This window comes from Narcine bancroftii, chromosome 8 (genome assembly GCF_036971445.1).
Source record: "Narcine bancroftii isolate sNarBan1 chromosome 8, sNarBan1.hap1, whole genome shotgun sequence".
In the NCBI taxonomy this organism is placed as follows: Eukaryota; Metazoa; Chordata; class Chondrichthyes; order Torpediniformes; family Narcinidae; genus Narcine; species Narcine bancroftii.
In genome coordinates this window covers 85866587-85882723 of record NC_091476.1, presented here as the reverse complement: position 1 = coordinate 85882723, position 16137 = coordinate 85866587, and the positions used below count along the sequence as shown (strand labels likewise).

Below are 16137 nucleotides of genomic sequence, written 5' to 3'. Positions count from 1 at the left end.
TGTGAAGGGTCAATAAGAGGTTTGTTACAGGATTACTGGTGAGGAAACTATGTTGGCGATTCTCTCATAATAGTTATCTACCCTTTCCATTGAGGTCATTGTAAATGTTGGCCAGACTCTGAGTGATTTTTGAAAGATAAAATAATGAAAGGTGTTTTTGTTGTTTATTAAGTAATCACATGTATTTATCTGTCTTTCTCTTAGCCTCTTTCTCTTCTCTCTCTCCAACCTCCCTTTTCTCTTTTACCCCTTTCCATGACATCCCTCCCTGTCTCTACTCTTGTCACCTTCTCTTGCCCTCTGAGCAATTTTCTCTCTTCTTTCTCTCATCCCATCCACTTCTTCATTCCTCTCCTTTTATTCATCCTCTCTTTCTGTCCCCTGTCCACCAAAGGACTCACCTTTCCTGGTTTACCTCAAGATTATTTATTCAAATAAATGTTTCTACCTCCTATTCATAGATTCAGGAAGCTGGCCCTTCAACCCATGTTATCCCTGCTGTACGTAGAAGATCATTACAGCCTAATCAGACTTCCCTGCACTTATTCTGCAGACCAATAATTGTGGTACCCAAGTGCATACACTAGGACCTGTGAAATGCCTGGGCAGGAGGGTGGTTTCTACCCCTTCCATACTTTTAGCCAGTGAGTTCCAGACTCTTAAGTGTTCTCTGGAAGGGGAAAAAAAGATCTCTCTAATTCCTTTATGATTCATGTCATCTGACTTTCCTTGAGAGGAATGATGTAGTTTCGTATGTTGTTCCGTGAACTGACACAAAACCTCATGACAGTGGGGCCTTGGGGCCCATCTCCTTTCTAGACTGGTTCAAGAAAGTAAACTGTTACTGTCATCCATCATGGCGTAGTGGTTAGCACATTGCCTTTAAAGCGCCAGTTATCAGGACTGGGATTGGAATCCCATGCTGTCTGTAAGGGATTTGGACATTCTCCCCGTGTTTGCATGAGTTTTCCTCCCACCATTTGAAATGTACCGGGGTGGGGTTGTAGGTTCATTGGGTGCAAGTTGGGTGGCATGGGCTCATGGGCCGAAATGGCCTGTGACCGCTCTTTATGTCTCAAATAAATCGCTATGGGTTGTGGTTCTTCATTTAACCTCTAAGTGATATTTACAGACAGGGAATGTGTGACAAACAATTCAGCTTTGAACTAGTTCCCTGTCAAAATGAGACATGCTATTGGAGGCACAAGGAATCTATATTGGCTTGGAAGCCATGGGATTCATGCAGTTCTTCTCAATTAAACGAGGGAACTATTTGGAGTTATGTTGCTTCTGCTCTGTTGCTCAGGGCTGTCATCCTATGGAAATGTCCAACGTCACAGTTACATTCGCTTTGGTGATCTCCGTTCTAACTTTCTCAGCCTTCTTGGGTTGTATAGTAGTTGAGATTTGCTATCTCACTTTCCTGCTTCTTTCAATAGCTCGACTATATTCCTTCATCGTCCCCGCTCAGCTCTTATCCACCCAGTTCTCACTCCATTTCTGTTCATTTTGCGACTCATCTTTCACTTCCTCTTTCTCTTTGGTAAGAGACCTCTGTGGTCTCTTTCTTTTCCACGGGACAAGCAACTAATAACATGGTCTCTTTCGGAGTGGCTTCCTTTGAGGTGAATTTTATTCTCCCGACTCATCAGTGTGAATGAAGAACTGCTGAGTGAATTAGCCAGAAAAGGGTTCACTCCAACCTGTTTTCTCTCTCTCTCTAATCCAGCCTGTTTTCTCTCTCTCTAATCCAGCCTGTTTTCTCTCTCTCTAATCCAGCCTGTTTTCTCTCTCTCTAATCCAGCCTGTTTTCTCTCTCTCTAATCCAGCCTGTTTTCTCTCTCTCTAATCCAGCCTGTTTTCTCTCTCTCTAATCCAGCCTGTTTTCTCTCTCTCTAATCCAGCCTGTTTTCTCTCTCTCTAATCCAGCCTGTTTTCTCTCTCTCTAATCCAGCCTGTTTTATCTCTCTCTAATCCAGCCTGCAGGTCTCATATACATGATGGCGATTTGCAAGTTGAAGTGGCAGCATTTTGATCTCTTTCGGAGAAGACAGTGAAATAAATATCCCAGTTACTGCCTAATTATTTTGTAATTAGTAATATGTATAGGTTACTGTGTATGACATGTAACAATAGTTTAATTTTTTTTAAATGTAGAGTACAGCACGGTTCACAAGCCCACACCACCCAATTATTCCCATGTGACTGATTAACCTTCCAACTCCGTACATCTTTGAAACTGAAGCACCCGGAAGAAACCCACACAGACACAGGGAGAACGTATAAACTCCTGACAGACAGAGCTCGGTCTGAAGCCGGCTCACTGTTGCTGTAATAGCATGGAGCCAACCGCTATACTGTGTTGCATGAATTCAGATCGAAGCTCATTCTGGAACAGTTGCCCTTCTTTGTTGAAAGCAGTTCCCAGATGGGAAGCAAATTGAGCATTGTAAACTTGACCTCCAGACCTGCTAACCTTTGAAACTGGCCACACAGCACGTACTGTGTATAGAGTCAGTTCTTGTAAACGGCACATTCAAAATAATACATAAAAATCAGTTGCACCTGCAATGACAGAACCACCTGATGTCCATTAGATTGTTCTAACTCAGGGTCCTGGTCTCAGATGTAGAGGGGCAGAATACTGCAGGCTGGGGAAGATTGCAGATTGATGCATCGAACTCCCTTCAGTTTAATGCTGTGAAACATTCCTATCTCCCCCTTGCTCTTCCATAGTTCTGGTCCTCATTTACACTATTCTCCACTGGCTCACTGCTATGAATATGGGCTTTATTAACTGAGTTGCCATCTGCATTGGCACTGGATTCGTCTGCAGGAAATATCAGCGTTAGTATATGGCCAATTCTCCATTTACTGCAGAATTGCCACTTGGATGAGGAATGGGAGGCAGTGAATAAATACAAAATTAACCACCTTCCTTTTGTGGCAGAGGGTCAATAATATCTGGGTGGTGCCAGGCATTGTAAAAGGGGTGGGGGTGGGGGGGGGGGAAGCTACAAATGCTTAGACATTTTGGAGCAATCCCTGCCCTCCTTTCTGCTTCCAGGACTTAGGAATGAGGCATATTAAGGCTCTGAAATAAACATGACTGAAGCCATCTCTGCAAAATCCTTGATATACATTGGAAGGAACCAACATCTGTGTCCTCTCATTGGCTAACATCCCAAGCTGCATGGGCAGACCATCTCATTCACATGCTCACCACATAACTCATGCTCCCAAACTGTCCTCCTATTCTGAGCGTGACATGGGAAGAGAATAGGACAGAGGCAAAGATTCAAGGATGTGCTTAAACTACCTTGAAGAGATTCAACATCACCACTGGCTCCTGGGATGGTCAAGTGGAGAAGGTGCTTTGGATGGTAGTAAGAATCGTAAGGCTGTATATTGGGTGTGCACCAAAGCCTTATTTAATTTTATTAATTTAGACAAACAGCATGATAATGGACCCTTCCAATTACACCCCAGGTTCGTTTTGAAAGGTGGAAAGAAACTGAAGCACTCGGAGGTAACCCACGCTGACTGGGGGAGAATGTGCAAACTCCTTACAGACAGCACCAGATTCAAACCCGGTTCGCTTGCACTGTAATAGCATTGCACTAAGCACAACGCTATCCGCCCTGCCGTATGTAAGTGGTGGATGGAGTGCATCACCGTACAATCTACCCACTACTTCAGCCTCCATGGCTAAAAGAGCATGCAGCTCCTACATTGGTATTGTCAGCCACCTTGCAGCACACAGAACCGGAGTGGAGGCATTCCAAATCCTATGGGACTTCCCTAAAAAGGACCTGTAGAAGAGGAGGAATGTTAATGCTTCAGGGAGATAATCCTTTGTCGGAGCAATCTGGTGAATCCAGGAGCGGGATGGAATGTGAACTGCCTTTTCCTCTATCGATGCTGTCTGGTCTGCACATTCTTTCCCGGGCTTATCCATTTCCTTTAGCGTGTCTGGCATCTGCAGTGTTTCACTTTCGTGGGCGGTAAGTGTAGCAGTTAATGCAACAACATCACAGCGCGTTCCAATTCTGTAAGGAGTTTGTATGCTCTCCCGGTGTCTGCATTGGGTTTGCTCCAGTTGCTCTGATTTCCTCCTACTCTCCAAAAAGCTATGAAGTTTGGAGGTTGATTAGGGTATTTGGGTGGCACAGGCTCGTGGGCCAGAAGGGTCTGTTATAACTAGATTTAAATTTTTTTAAAATGTTATTGCAAAGCAAGAAAAAAATGATGCCATTTTCTGTCTCGAGGGCACAACAGCTAGGGCCTGTACTGGGCTGTATTGTTCTATGTTCCAAGTCAAAGTAGATGAGTGACTCCATTAACACTACTTCAATGGGAAGGAGACCTCGCATGTAAACCTGTTAGCAATGGTTGGTGTACATTCTGAGTGTTATGTCATGTTAGCATACTTGATTTCTGTTGTACACTCACTGTTGGAATTTCAGTCCAAGTTAGTTACTAGGCATGACCAAAACACAATTTACAAGCACCCCAGATAATATCTTTACAGATCCTAAACAATGTGGTATGAAACCCAGATACTTTGTGTTGCTTAGCATAAAAATGCATTTCTTTGTTCCCAAATTTCTTTCAGATCTGGAATGTGGGGATATACCATTACTGACTCCCAGCAGCAACAAGATGATGTCTCAAGCCCTCAAGGCCACATTTAGTGAATTCACCAGGGAACAACAGAGACTGGGAATCCCAAAAGGTAAATGCGACAACTCACTGCAATGGAAACCCTCTGATGTAGACACCTCACCTTGGTAACCTTCAGAAAGTAGCTGAACTAATTAGGGTCATGCAATTTTAAGGGAGTTTCTTCTCTGGAAACAGGCGAGAGTATTTCTCACAAGAAGATTGGCATGGACAAGTCAGTGGGCGCGTCTGCTCAGGAAATCACCTATCTATTAATCAGAGTGATTTGCAATGAGTCATTGAAAGTCATTGCTATCACAATCCATTACCGTCCTGGTGGCAGCACCCATCATCTCTCTCATGCCACAACCCTCCTGTGTGGGTCCCCAGCCTCGCAACTCACCTGAAGAAAGCAATAATTGATGGGTGGTGGTAGAAGAGGTGGTGGGGGGTGGGGGGGAAATACCACTGAGGGTGGTCCAAAGGAAGGAATTGCTCAAAGTCATGTGAGTTCAACACTGTCGTCAAAGAGTAACCACCAACAGCCTCTCCAAGACTGCCTGCTCCAACTTCCCCAACAATCTATTGATTGAGCTGTCAAGAAAGACTAAATAGGTTGATCTGTATTAGATCAAAGAACACTACAGGCTCTTTGACTAATAATGCTGTATCAACTTATATAAACCTATTCCAGCATCAGCTTAACCCTTCCCTCCCTCACAGCCCATAACTCTCCATTTTACTTGTATCCATGTATATATCTAAGAGTCTTTTAGATGCCCCTATTGTACCAAGTTCCACCACCATCTCTGGCAATGAATTCCAGGCACCCACCACTCTCTGTAAAAACCTTAACTGACATCTTCCCTAAACTTAACTCCACTCACTTTTTACAGATGCCCTCTGGTATTGGCCATTGCTGTCCCGGGTAAAACAGTGCCGGCTGCCCACCCTAACTAGGCCCATCATAATCTGATATACATCTATCAAGGCAGAATTTATCAAAACTCTACAATCCTAAGCATGCATCAGAGGATAGATGTTGAGATGTTTACACGTGGGAGAGCCACAAGCGAAGAGACAGTTTCAAGATGAGAAGATGGACATAAGGAGTTGGGCAGTATGGTTAATGCAGTGACCTGGGTTTGAATCCGACAATGTCTGGAAAGAGTTTGTACGTTCTCCCTATGTCTGACTGAGTTTCCTCCAGTGCTCCGGTTTTCTCCCACCGTTCAAAAAATGCACGGGGTCTGCGAGTTAATTGGTGTATTTGGGCAGCAGGGGCTACGTGGGTCAGAATGGCCTTCCACCGTGCGGTAGAAAAATTTGTAATTTTGCAATTTTCAACTGAGGTGCACAAACATTTCTTCTGATAGAGCAGTGGTTCTCAACCTTTCTCTTTCCACTCACAGACCACTTTAAGTAATCCCTACGCCATCGGATGCTCTGTGATTAGTCCGGGATTGCTTAAGGTGGGATGTGGGTGGGAAGAGAAGGTTGAGAATCACTGCTCTAGACCCAATTGTAACTGAAATATTTTGCTTGAGAAAAATTGTCCTTGGCCCATTTCCTTTGGAGTTCTGAAACCATGCACATAACGAGTCAATGAGGGACGATAGTTTTCAAACCTTTTATCTTTCCATCCAAATTCCACCTTAAGCAATCCCTTACTAATCACAGAGCACCGATGGCATAGGGATTACTTAAAGTGGTCTGTGAGTGGAAAGAAAAAGGTTGAGACCCACTGTGATAGAGAGTGGTTAATCCGGGAAATCTCTACCAATGAAAGTAGTGGAGGCTAGATCGATGGAAACATTGAAAGTAAATAGGGAAATGTGATGTCGCGCTTCTAATACCTATTCTGGATCTAATTTGACCCTGCATGAATTGGCTGAGTCGGGACCATGTTCAAAGAATGGATGGCTGATATTTATTACTCATTTTCTTGCTGCCATAAAGTGAAGATATTAGGCTGCTATCTTCAATCATTTCAGATTCTGGAGATCTCATTTTGTTTTGCTAAAAAATTTCCCATTCTAGCTGCAGCAAGTCATCGAGGCAACCTGTGTGATGGCCTTTGTTACAAGGAGTACAGGTGTAAGGATGCCTAGAGATTAATCAATCGAGTTGTACAGCACAGCCCAACTCCTCACCGTGACCTTTGGCCCAACTCTAGGTGCCGATAGGACTCTGGAAACCCGCCCTCCCTCTGTCTATCCACCTCAATCCTGGAAGCCATATTGTTTTATGATAAATAGTCAGTGGTCAGTTATTGCTGCCATTTGTTTGAGTGCCCTGGACTTTTTGTGCCCCAGTTGTATTTTGGAAATACCCATTTGATATTTTTCAGCACCTAATTCTTTAGAGCCTCATCCAAGAATATAATCCTTTATTGGTAGAGAAACCAGTTTGATTTCCCGATTCAGTCTCCCTCCGAGTTTTCTAATAGTGGGGGTGCGACTGAAATTGATTATGATTGCTGTCATTGTTACCATTGTCTTTGTTTGCTGTGACATTCCCTAGACCCTCGACAATGGCTGGATGAACACGTGACCCACTGGCTGGTGTGGGCTGTTAATGAATTCAGCTTGAAGAATGTGGACTTCCATCAGTTCCAAATGAATGGAGCCAGCCTGTGTGCCTTGGGCAGAGACAACTTCCTTGAATTGGCTCCTGACTTTGTGGGTGACATCTTGTGGGAACATCTTGAACAGCTTCAGAAAGGTAAATGTCAGGAGGTAAACAAGGAGCCAACAGGGGGCTGGAGATTGAGAACAAGGCACAGCAGCGATGGAGGATCTCAGTGGGACAGGCAGCGTCCGTGGGAAGTGAAAGACCAGACGACATTTCGGGAATGCCAAAATGAGCATTAACCTAAATACGGTAGGGGGGAGGGGAATACAGACGTTTACAGGTAGGGAGGGGAAGAAGATGAAAGGGGAGGGGACAGAGGGCTGAGAAAGCTGATCTCTGCCCTCCCTTATCCCTTCTCTTTCGCCTGCTCGTCTGCACACCTTCCTTCCTCCAGTTCCCTACCTCCTTCCCTTCCTTTTTCCTGTCGGAGGGCATCATTTTCATCCCTCTGCCCCCACTACCATCATCTCTCAGCTTCTCTCCCTGCCCACCTGTATCAACCTACATCCTGCAAGCCTGTGCTCCCTCCTTCCCCCCCCCCCACCCACCACCTTCATATTCAAGTGAAGGCTCAAATCCTGGCATTCCTGATGAAGGGCTCAGACCCAAAACATCAACAACCTATTGCTTTCAGTGGATGCTGCCTGATCTGCTGAGTACACCTCCCTTGTGTAAATGGCAGGAGTTCCCCCAGCAACTTATGATGCCTTTCCAACTTAGCACAAGGAATGAAAACACTGTGAACACCTGCTATGAATCAAACACTTCAGCTGGGTGTTCACCTTTCAGGATGCATCCAGTGATAGAAAGTGACCTTCTTCCTCAAATTGAGGTGTTTATGCTTCAGGCTGGGATCCGTTACTAAAACCCTGCACATCCACAAAGAGTGGGTTCGTGCACTCTGTGGGGAATTCAACATAAAATTGTAAGCAATGTTGAGTGAAATCATGTCAGTATTGATGAGGTTTAAGAGTGCACCATCCTGTTCTAGTTAGAGATCCAAGGTTCCAGCTGCGTTTCTTGCCACACAGCTCTTTGGAGTGCAGAGGGTGTTGGGTTTTTTTCACAATTTATGGCATGTCTCATGTGCTTAATTTAAAAACATTGATTATTTCCCTGTGTTTTATTGTTTGGGTGACTGTGGGAGCCTGCTGGGATGTCCTCCCCCAGACTCACTCCCACTCGGCCAATCTTGCATCTGTTCTCCTCTGACTGCGTTAGATTGGCCTGAAGTACAATGCTTACATTTTGATGTGATGTGTCCCCCAGTTCCCAGCAGGACGTGGGAGAACTGGCATGAACTGCCTGCTGTGGGTAGGCATGGTTGCTGTGTGATGACAGTGCTTGAGCAAGCCAAATAGAACTTTTCTTTTCCCAAACAAGAGGAAAGAGTAGATTGTTTGCCATGTGATGAAGGTGCATTTGGAGTTCAGGCTATTCGGCATTATTGACGCGGTAAAGAGGGAGTTGAACTGTGTGCTTTATAAGCTGAATCTGCCCTGGGTGTGCTTGATGTGAGGGTTCAGTGAGCCCTCATCTATCTTGTAACACTGCAATGACTAGGAGTTTCAAAATTGACACACTGGATGTCCACTATGTCCAGCGTTCTTCTTGATAAATATATTGAAAGCTTCTTAGTTTTACTGAATGTGTGACTTCCATTACTTCCAGAATGTCAAGAAGATATAAAGCCTTGTGTGGTGAATGGAGTGGTTTCCAATTGCACTGAGAACAGCCTCTTCTCTGCCTACACCATGGGTAAGTTACAGATCAACCAGAAGACCACAAGATGTAAAAGCCATTCAGCCCATCAAGTGTGCTCCACCATGCACACATCACATGCCATCCTGAAATGATTCAGGTCTGAATCCTTTATCAAGACTTTATCACATGTCTTGATAAAGGGCTCATACCTGAAATGATGACAGACCATTTCTACCCAAGGATGCCTTGAGTTCCTCCAACAGATCTTTCTCTGAACCATAGAATGCTACAGCACAGAAAATTGGCCATTTGGCCCTTCTAGTCTGTGCTGACCACCATTCTGCTAGTCCCATTGACCTGCCCTCCATTCCATAACCCTCCAGACCTCTCCCATCTATGTATTTATCCAATCTATTCTTAAACCTCAAGATCGAGCCTGCATTCACCACATCAGATGGCAGCTCATTCCACACTCTCACCACTCTTTGAGTGAAGAACTTCCCCCTAATGTTCTCCCTGAACCTTTCCCCCTTCAGCTTAAAACTATGACCCCTTGTATTTATCTCTGCTTTAGGTTTGCCTGTTTACTCTTGTTCAGATGTGTTCTTCAGCTATTTTCCAATGTAGGGGTGTGCATCAGATGCCAGGACAGTGTCAGTGTCAGGGACCCTTCCTCAAATAGCTCTGTGTGTGAGTGTTAGGACTTCTTCTTTCTTTCTTCTTTGGCTTGGCTTCGCGGACGAAGATTTATGGAGGGGTAAATGTCCACGTCAGCTGCAGGCTCGTTTGTGGCTGACAAGTCCGATGTGGGAAAGGCAGACACGGTTGCAGCGGTTGCAGGGGAAAATTGGTTGGTTGGGGTTGGGTGTTGGGTTTTTCCTCCTTTGTCATTTGTCAGTGAGGTGGGCTCTGTGGTCTTCTTCAAAAGAGGTTGCTGCCCACTGAACTGTGAGCCGCCAAGATGCACGGTTTGAGGCGATATCAGCCCACTGGCGGTGGTCAATGTGGCAGGCACCAAGAGATTTCTTTAGGCAGTCCTTGTACCTCTTCTTAACCATCCAATACACCCATTGTTAGTGAGCCTTGATCCTGACTTGGTTAATGATCAACAAACTCCTGCAGGGGAGAGCGAGTAACTCCTTCCAGTGGAATTCATTTTGAATAAATGCCGATCATTCTAAATGTAAACAGAAAATACTGGAAACAATCAGCAAATCAGGCAGCATCTGTGGAAAGAGAATCAAGTTTATGTTTCACGTCAAAATTCCTTTATCAGATTCAGATTCAGAGCTTGGCTTGAATTGATGTTGAGGAATAGATATTGCCCCGTTCACCATCAGACTGCCAAACAACAAACTCAATCAGGGACTCGTTTAAGGACTCTTACTTTTCACTTTTTTATTACTGAATATTTATTTTCTGTTTTGCACAGTCAGTCAGTTTATATTTCTTTTTTTGTTTACAGTTCTCTTTTGTATACATATTTTTTTCTGAGTACAGCTTTTGTGCACTGCCAATAAGTAGAAATTCTGCCTGGCCCACAGAAAAAGGAAGTTGTATGTGATGTCATGTATGTACTCTGACAATAAACGTGAACTAACTTTGAACTTTGAATTGAGAATGTGTCAGGGACAGTGGGAATCAGATTATTGTGGATCAGGGACGGTGTAAGTCAGAGTCGTGGTTAATTGGGACAACATGAACTGGAGTGACTTGAATTTGGGACAGTGTATTTTGGAAAAGGTTGAAATCAGACCTTGCAGCCAGCTGGAATGGTGTGAATTGGCAGATTGGGGATAGGACTGTATGAATAAAGTTTTGCGCGCATCGGATAGAGAGTAGAATCAGACAATTTGGGAAGACATTTAATTGGGGTCGGGGAAAATAAAATGCTATTTAGGCAGGAGCTTGGGAGCATAAATTGGGAGCAGATGTACTCAGGGAAATATGTGGGAGAAATGTTGCAAATGTTCGGAGAATATTTGCATGGTGCACAATTATATTCCATTGAGGCAGGAAAAGGATGGTAAGCTGAAAGAACCATGTTGTACAAGGGGGTGTATAAAATCTCGTTAAGAAATGAAAACCTCATGAAAGTTGTAGAAGGAAGGAACTGAGAGAGATCCAGAGAATTACAAGATTGCCAGGAAAGAACTAAAGAAAGAACAAGAGAGCCAGAAGGGAACATAAAAAAAGGCTTTGGCAAGCAGGAATGACGATATCTCCAAGTATGTGAAGAACAAGAGGATGGGACCCATCAGGGGTGATAGTGGAAATGTGTGCACGGAGTCAGAGGAGGGAGTGGAAGTCCTTCATATTTAGTTTTATTGCTAGAGAACATACATGACATCACATACAAGCCTGAGATTCCTTTTTCCTGCAGGCACGACAGAATTACCACTAATTGGTAGTGCAAAAAATAAACAGTACACAGCGTAAACATATAAACAAACAAAGAGCTGTAAACAGATAATGAATGTAAACAAACTGACTGTGCAATACAGAGAGAACAAAGACAATCAATAAAGTGCACAAGTAAGAGTCCTTAAATGAGTCTCTGATTGAGTTTGTCATTGAGGAGTCTGATGGTGGAGGGGTAGCAGCTGATCCTGAACCTGGCGGTGAGATTCTTCTGGCATCTAGACCCCTACAGCACCTAAAGGCCTGAATATGCCTGGGATTGTCTGATCTTGGAAGCGAAACAGGCACAGACTGGCCAGTACTTGAGGGGAGACTGCCTAGGAATATCAGGTGCTGTAGGTTTCTGTGAGGGGTGCTGGACAAAGTGGCCTTACGGTAGACAAAAGTTAAAGGATTTAATGTATGTTACATTTAAAATGAAGTATTACATGACAATAATGGAACCTTTACTTTGCCACCTTTACTTTCCTGATGGCAACAGCGAGAACAGAGTGTGTGCTGGGTGGTGAGGGTCTTTGATGATTGCTGCTGCCCTCTGACGGCAGCAACCCCTGTAGATGTACTCAACAGTGGGAAGGGTTTTGCCTGTAAGGTCCTGGGCTGTGTCCACTACCTTTTGGAGGGCTTTATGCTCAGGGGCATTGGTGTCCCCATACCAGAATGTGATGTAGCCGGTCAGCAGACTTTCCAGCACACCTCTGTAGAAATTTGCCAGGGTTTCTGGTGTCATACCAAACTTCCTCATACTCCTGAGGAAATACAGGCGCTGATGTGCTTTCTCCATGATGCCTCTGTGCATTGAGTCCAGGAAAGATCCTCCAAGATAGTGACTCCCAATAATCTAAATTTGCTCATCTTCTTCACCTCTGATCCCCCAGTGATCACTGGATTGTAAACCTCTGGTTTTCCCTTCCTGAAGTCAACAATCAACTCCTTAGTTTTGGGGACACTGGGTGTGAGGTTGTTGTTGATACACCATTCAGCCAAGTTTTCAATCTCCCTCCTGTACGCTGACTCATCCCCTTCCTTTATACAACCACTACCATGGTGTTGACAGCAAATTTGTAGATGGTCTTATTGTCATACCGAGCCACACAGTCATAGGTGTAAAGTGAGTAGAACAGGGGGCTAAGAATGCAGCCCTGTGGTACTGATGGCAGTTGTGGAGGAGATGCTCTTAATGAATACTTTGCTTCAGTATTCACCGGAGAAAAGGATCTTGGCAATTGTGAGGATGTCTTTAAGCGGACTGAAGAAAGAGAATGTGTGGGATTTTTTGCAAACTATGAAGCGAGATAAGTCACCAGACCAGACGAGCTTTACCCAAGACTACCATGGGAAGTGCAGGAGGAGGTTGCTGAGCTTCATATCATCGATGGGAGGGGGGGGGAAGGGGTGGGAAACAGGAGAAGTGCAGGGTGAGGTGAACTCAGATTGCTTTAAGGGCAGTGTGAACAGGGGCGATTCTGGATGGGGAGGAGGAAGGGAGCTGTGGAAGTAATGGTGGAGTTTTGTTAGAGATATGAGATGCTGCAGTCTCTGGAGCCTGCTGGTGGAACTCATCAGTTCGAGCAGCGTTAGATGGAGAGAAAGACCAGTCGACGTTTTGGGACAGAACCTCCGGCTCGAAACATTGATCTTTCTTCTCCCGCTGATGCTACCGCACTCTCTGACCCTCCAGCAGGTTGTACTGAGGGAAGTGTGAACTGGAGCAGTGAAATGGATCAAGTTGAGGAAGTTCTTTAAAGGTTCTTTGAAACAGATCTATGGATGTGAAGAGAGAACGAGAGGCAGCAGGAACCCAGGGTAGTTTCAACTGGAGATTGTGCGCTCAGGTGCCTCACTCACCTTCCTCCCGGCTGAACTAACTTCCAAACCTACTGTGTTTCCGAAGGGCCAGGCCTCCCAGTTTCTGACGCTCTGATTTCATCCTCTACCCTCACAGGTTATGGTATTGAGCATGCTCAGTGTGTCCCTCCTTCTGAGTATTCAGATCCAGGATTTATCACAGAGTCCTACCAAACTCTGCATCCCATCAGCTCTGAGGAACTGCTGTCACTAAAGTATGAGGCGGATTATCAGGCTGTGATCAGTCGAGATGCACCTGTGGACTCTCTACAATCTGAGTATTACATCAAGCAAGAAGTGGTGTCACCTGATAACATGTGTGTGGGCCGCATCAGCCGAGGTAGGTTGGGTTTGCTTAGATCTGATGAAGGGCCCAGGCCCAAAAACGTCATATGCCCTTTACCCCCCATGGATGCTGTGTGACCTGCTGAGTTTCTCCAGTGCATTTCAACATCTGCAGATTTTCTTGTTTAACGAGGTAGGTTTGCACAGAGGGCTGGGGCTGGACAGTATTGTGCCAAGTACTTCCTATTGGGATTACAAGTGCAGTGGATGATGAGAGCTAAATGAATCAACCATCTTTCCTCTAGAGTGGCTCTGGGCAGGATTGCCTCAAACCCTTTCAACGCTTTTGGGAGATGATCTCCCCACACTGAAAGTAAACTGGGGTGAAGACCAATGTGGAAAATTATAATTCCTGAAATTATGTCCTTTGCTTTTCTTTGACTTGTTATTCATTCTCTTTTGGAATTTTAGTGATTGATGAGGGTTATTTGAGAGGTTGTTTCATCGATAGTTTCAGTGATTCTACTGTGACAGAGTCTGCTTGTTCAAAGGCATTGCACCAGACTGTAGATGGAAACATAAAGTTCAGGGTGAAAGGCAGACACAAAATCAAATCGGATCTCTGGGAATACACATCAGCACCACTGATAACTTTTGACTTGATGATGGAACCGGGTTTGTGGAATTCTTTTAAGATTTGGGATAATGATGTCTGAAGGAATGATGCGGATGGATGGTCCACGTGTATCTATCTTTGATAGGCGTCTACCCCACGAAGAGGGGAATGATAGCTTACTGGTTACATTGTGCCAGCCTGTGCTCTGTGAATGCCTCTTACCTCAGGAGATGAATGTCAGTCTCAGGGCCTGGTGCTGAGCTGAGTTCTGATCTCGTCTCTTCCAGCTGTCTTTCACCTGAAGCTCTTTGAGGTGACAACTGAGAAACTTGCACAATAGGCCACCAAATTGTGCCCCTTTGTTTAACCTGGTTGTTGCATCATGCAGAAATCTGTTGGAAGTGTATCAAAATGTTCTAAATTTAAAAAAAAATTAAATTTAGACATACAGCATGATAACAGGCCATTTTGGCCCATGCTGCCCAATAACATCCAGTGTCTTCCTACCATCACCCGAAAGGCTAAATTGACATTTTTTGGCCTCTGTTTTGGACACCCTAGTGAAGGGTAAAGTTTTTCTACCTGATCAGGTGTCTTCTTCATAAGCACCAATCGAATTGCGTGTAATCATTGGAATGACTCGTCCAGTCAATCTGACCTCACAATTTAACCGTCGTTGCACTGCATCTCACTGAAAGTAAAACCCTAACATGATGGCATCTATTTCAAACAGGTGGATGAAATGGGATAAAATCCTGTTGCTTGGGATTACGTGAAGGTAGATGTATTTAAAAGTGGGTATCTTTGAATTATCCCATGTCCTTCAGATATTTGTATTTTTTTCCCCCTTTCCTTACTACACACTCTATGGGGAGAGGTTAAAAAAAACAGGCCAGTGGAAGAAAATCTACAGTTCAGCATCAAATTCGATGAAAACTCAGGAGCAAGTGAGCATCACCTATGAAACTGCACACAATCTTTCCCTCAGTCAAGGAGCCAGTTCTCTCAGGAATCCAGAGGGTCAGCAAACATACAATTGCAGTGCGATGTTTACAGAAGGACGAGTGTCTTTTTGAATTTATTCTCTAAACTTCCTAAGGTGTTCGGTTTAAGAACTAAAAACAGACTTGTAATTTCAAGCCATTCCTTAATCCAAAGTGCTTTACCTACACCCAGCTGCTTCATGCCTCTGCAGCTGATCATTTCGCAGCAATGAGAGGATAACATGGTGCGCACTGATGGGAAATCTGAACAGGAAATTTAGAGAGCTCGCTGCTGCTTTTAAACAGTAGTGAGATAACTACTTTCAAGATAAATTGAAGAATTCTCCCAAAGTTCAAGGTTGCAACTGCAGGATTGAGCTTCTGATGCAGCGGAGCTCCTCTGTGGGAACTGGAATGTTGGCTAGGGTAGTATGATCAACCACAGCTGGACCTGATTCAGGGATGAGTGGGAATCGGGGACTTGAACAGCACAGGGAGTAGTTTACAAGTCCAAGCTATGTAAACTCAGACCTCACAGTCTCATATCCATGTCTTTTTCATTTGATTTCTTTTTCTTTCCAAAAATATAATTTTTCCCTCAACTATAAATGCCACCTTGAATTGTGTATCTGCTATTGGTTCTGATTGGGCATTTCAATCCTCCATGCATAGAGTACTTTGCCAAATATTAGTGAAGGTGAGGTATACCAATCAACAAAAGGCAAAAGCCTGCAGATGCTAGAAACCTGCCATTAAAACAGGCAGCACTGGAAACATTCAGCGGTCAGGAAGTATTATCCAAGAGAGGTGCAGAGTTACATTTTTAATTTAATATAAAGATACAACACAGTAACAAACTCTTCCAGTCTACAAGCCCACGCTGCTCAAGTAACCTAAAAACCTGTACATTTTTTGGAGGGTGGCAGGAAACCTGAGCAGCCAGAGGAAACTCGTGGGAAGAATGTACAAAATTCCTTACGGATC

General features: G+C 44.4%; 1 protein-coding gene across 2 annotated transcripts in view; it reads left to right on the top strand.

The window, feature by feature from the left end:
- The window catches only part of ets1 (v-ets avian erythroblastosis virus E26 oncogene homolog 1), a 132673-nt gene that overhangs the window by 75603 nt on the left and 40933 nt on the right, over window positions 1-16137 (top strand). For both annotated transcript variants that reach the window (XM_069894403.1, XM_069894404.1), the window contains 4 exons: window positions 4616-4735; window positions 7186-7386; window positions 8968-9054; window positions 13367-13609. In XM_069894403.1, the coding sequence (XP_069750504.1) occupies window positions 4616-4735; window positions 7186-7386; window positions 8968-9054; window positions 13367-13609 (651 nt within the window). The remainder of the gene's footprint in view (window positions 1-4615; window positions 4736-7185; window positions 7387-8967; window positions 9055-13366; window positions 13610-16137) is intronic.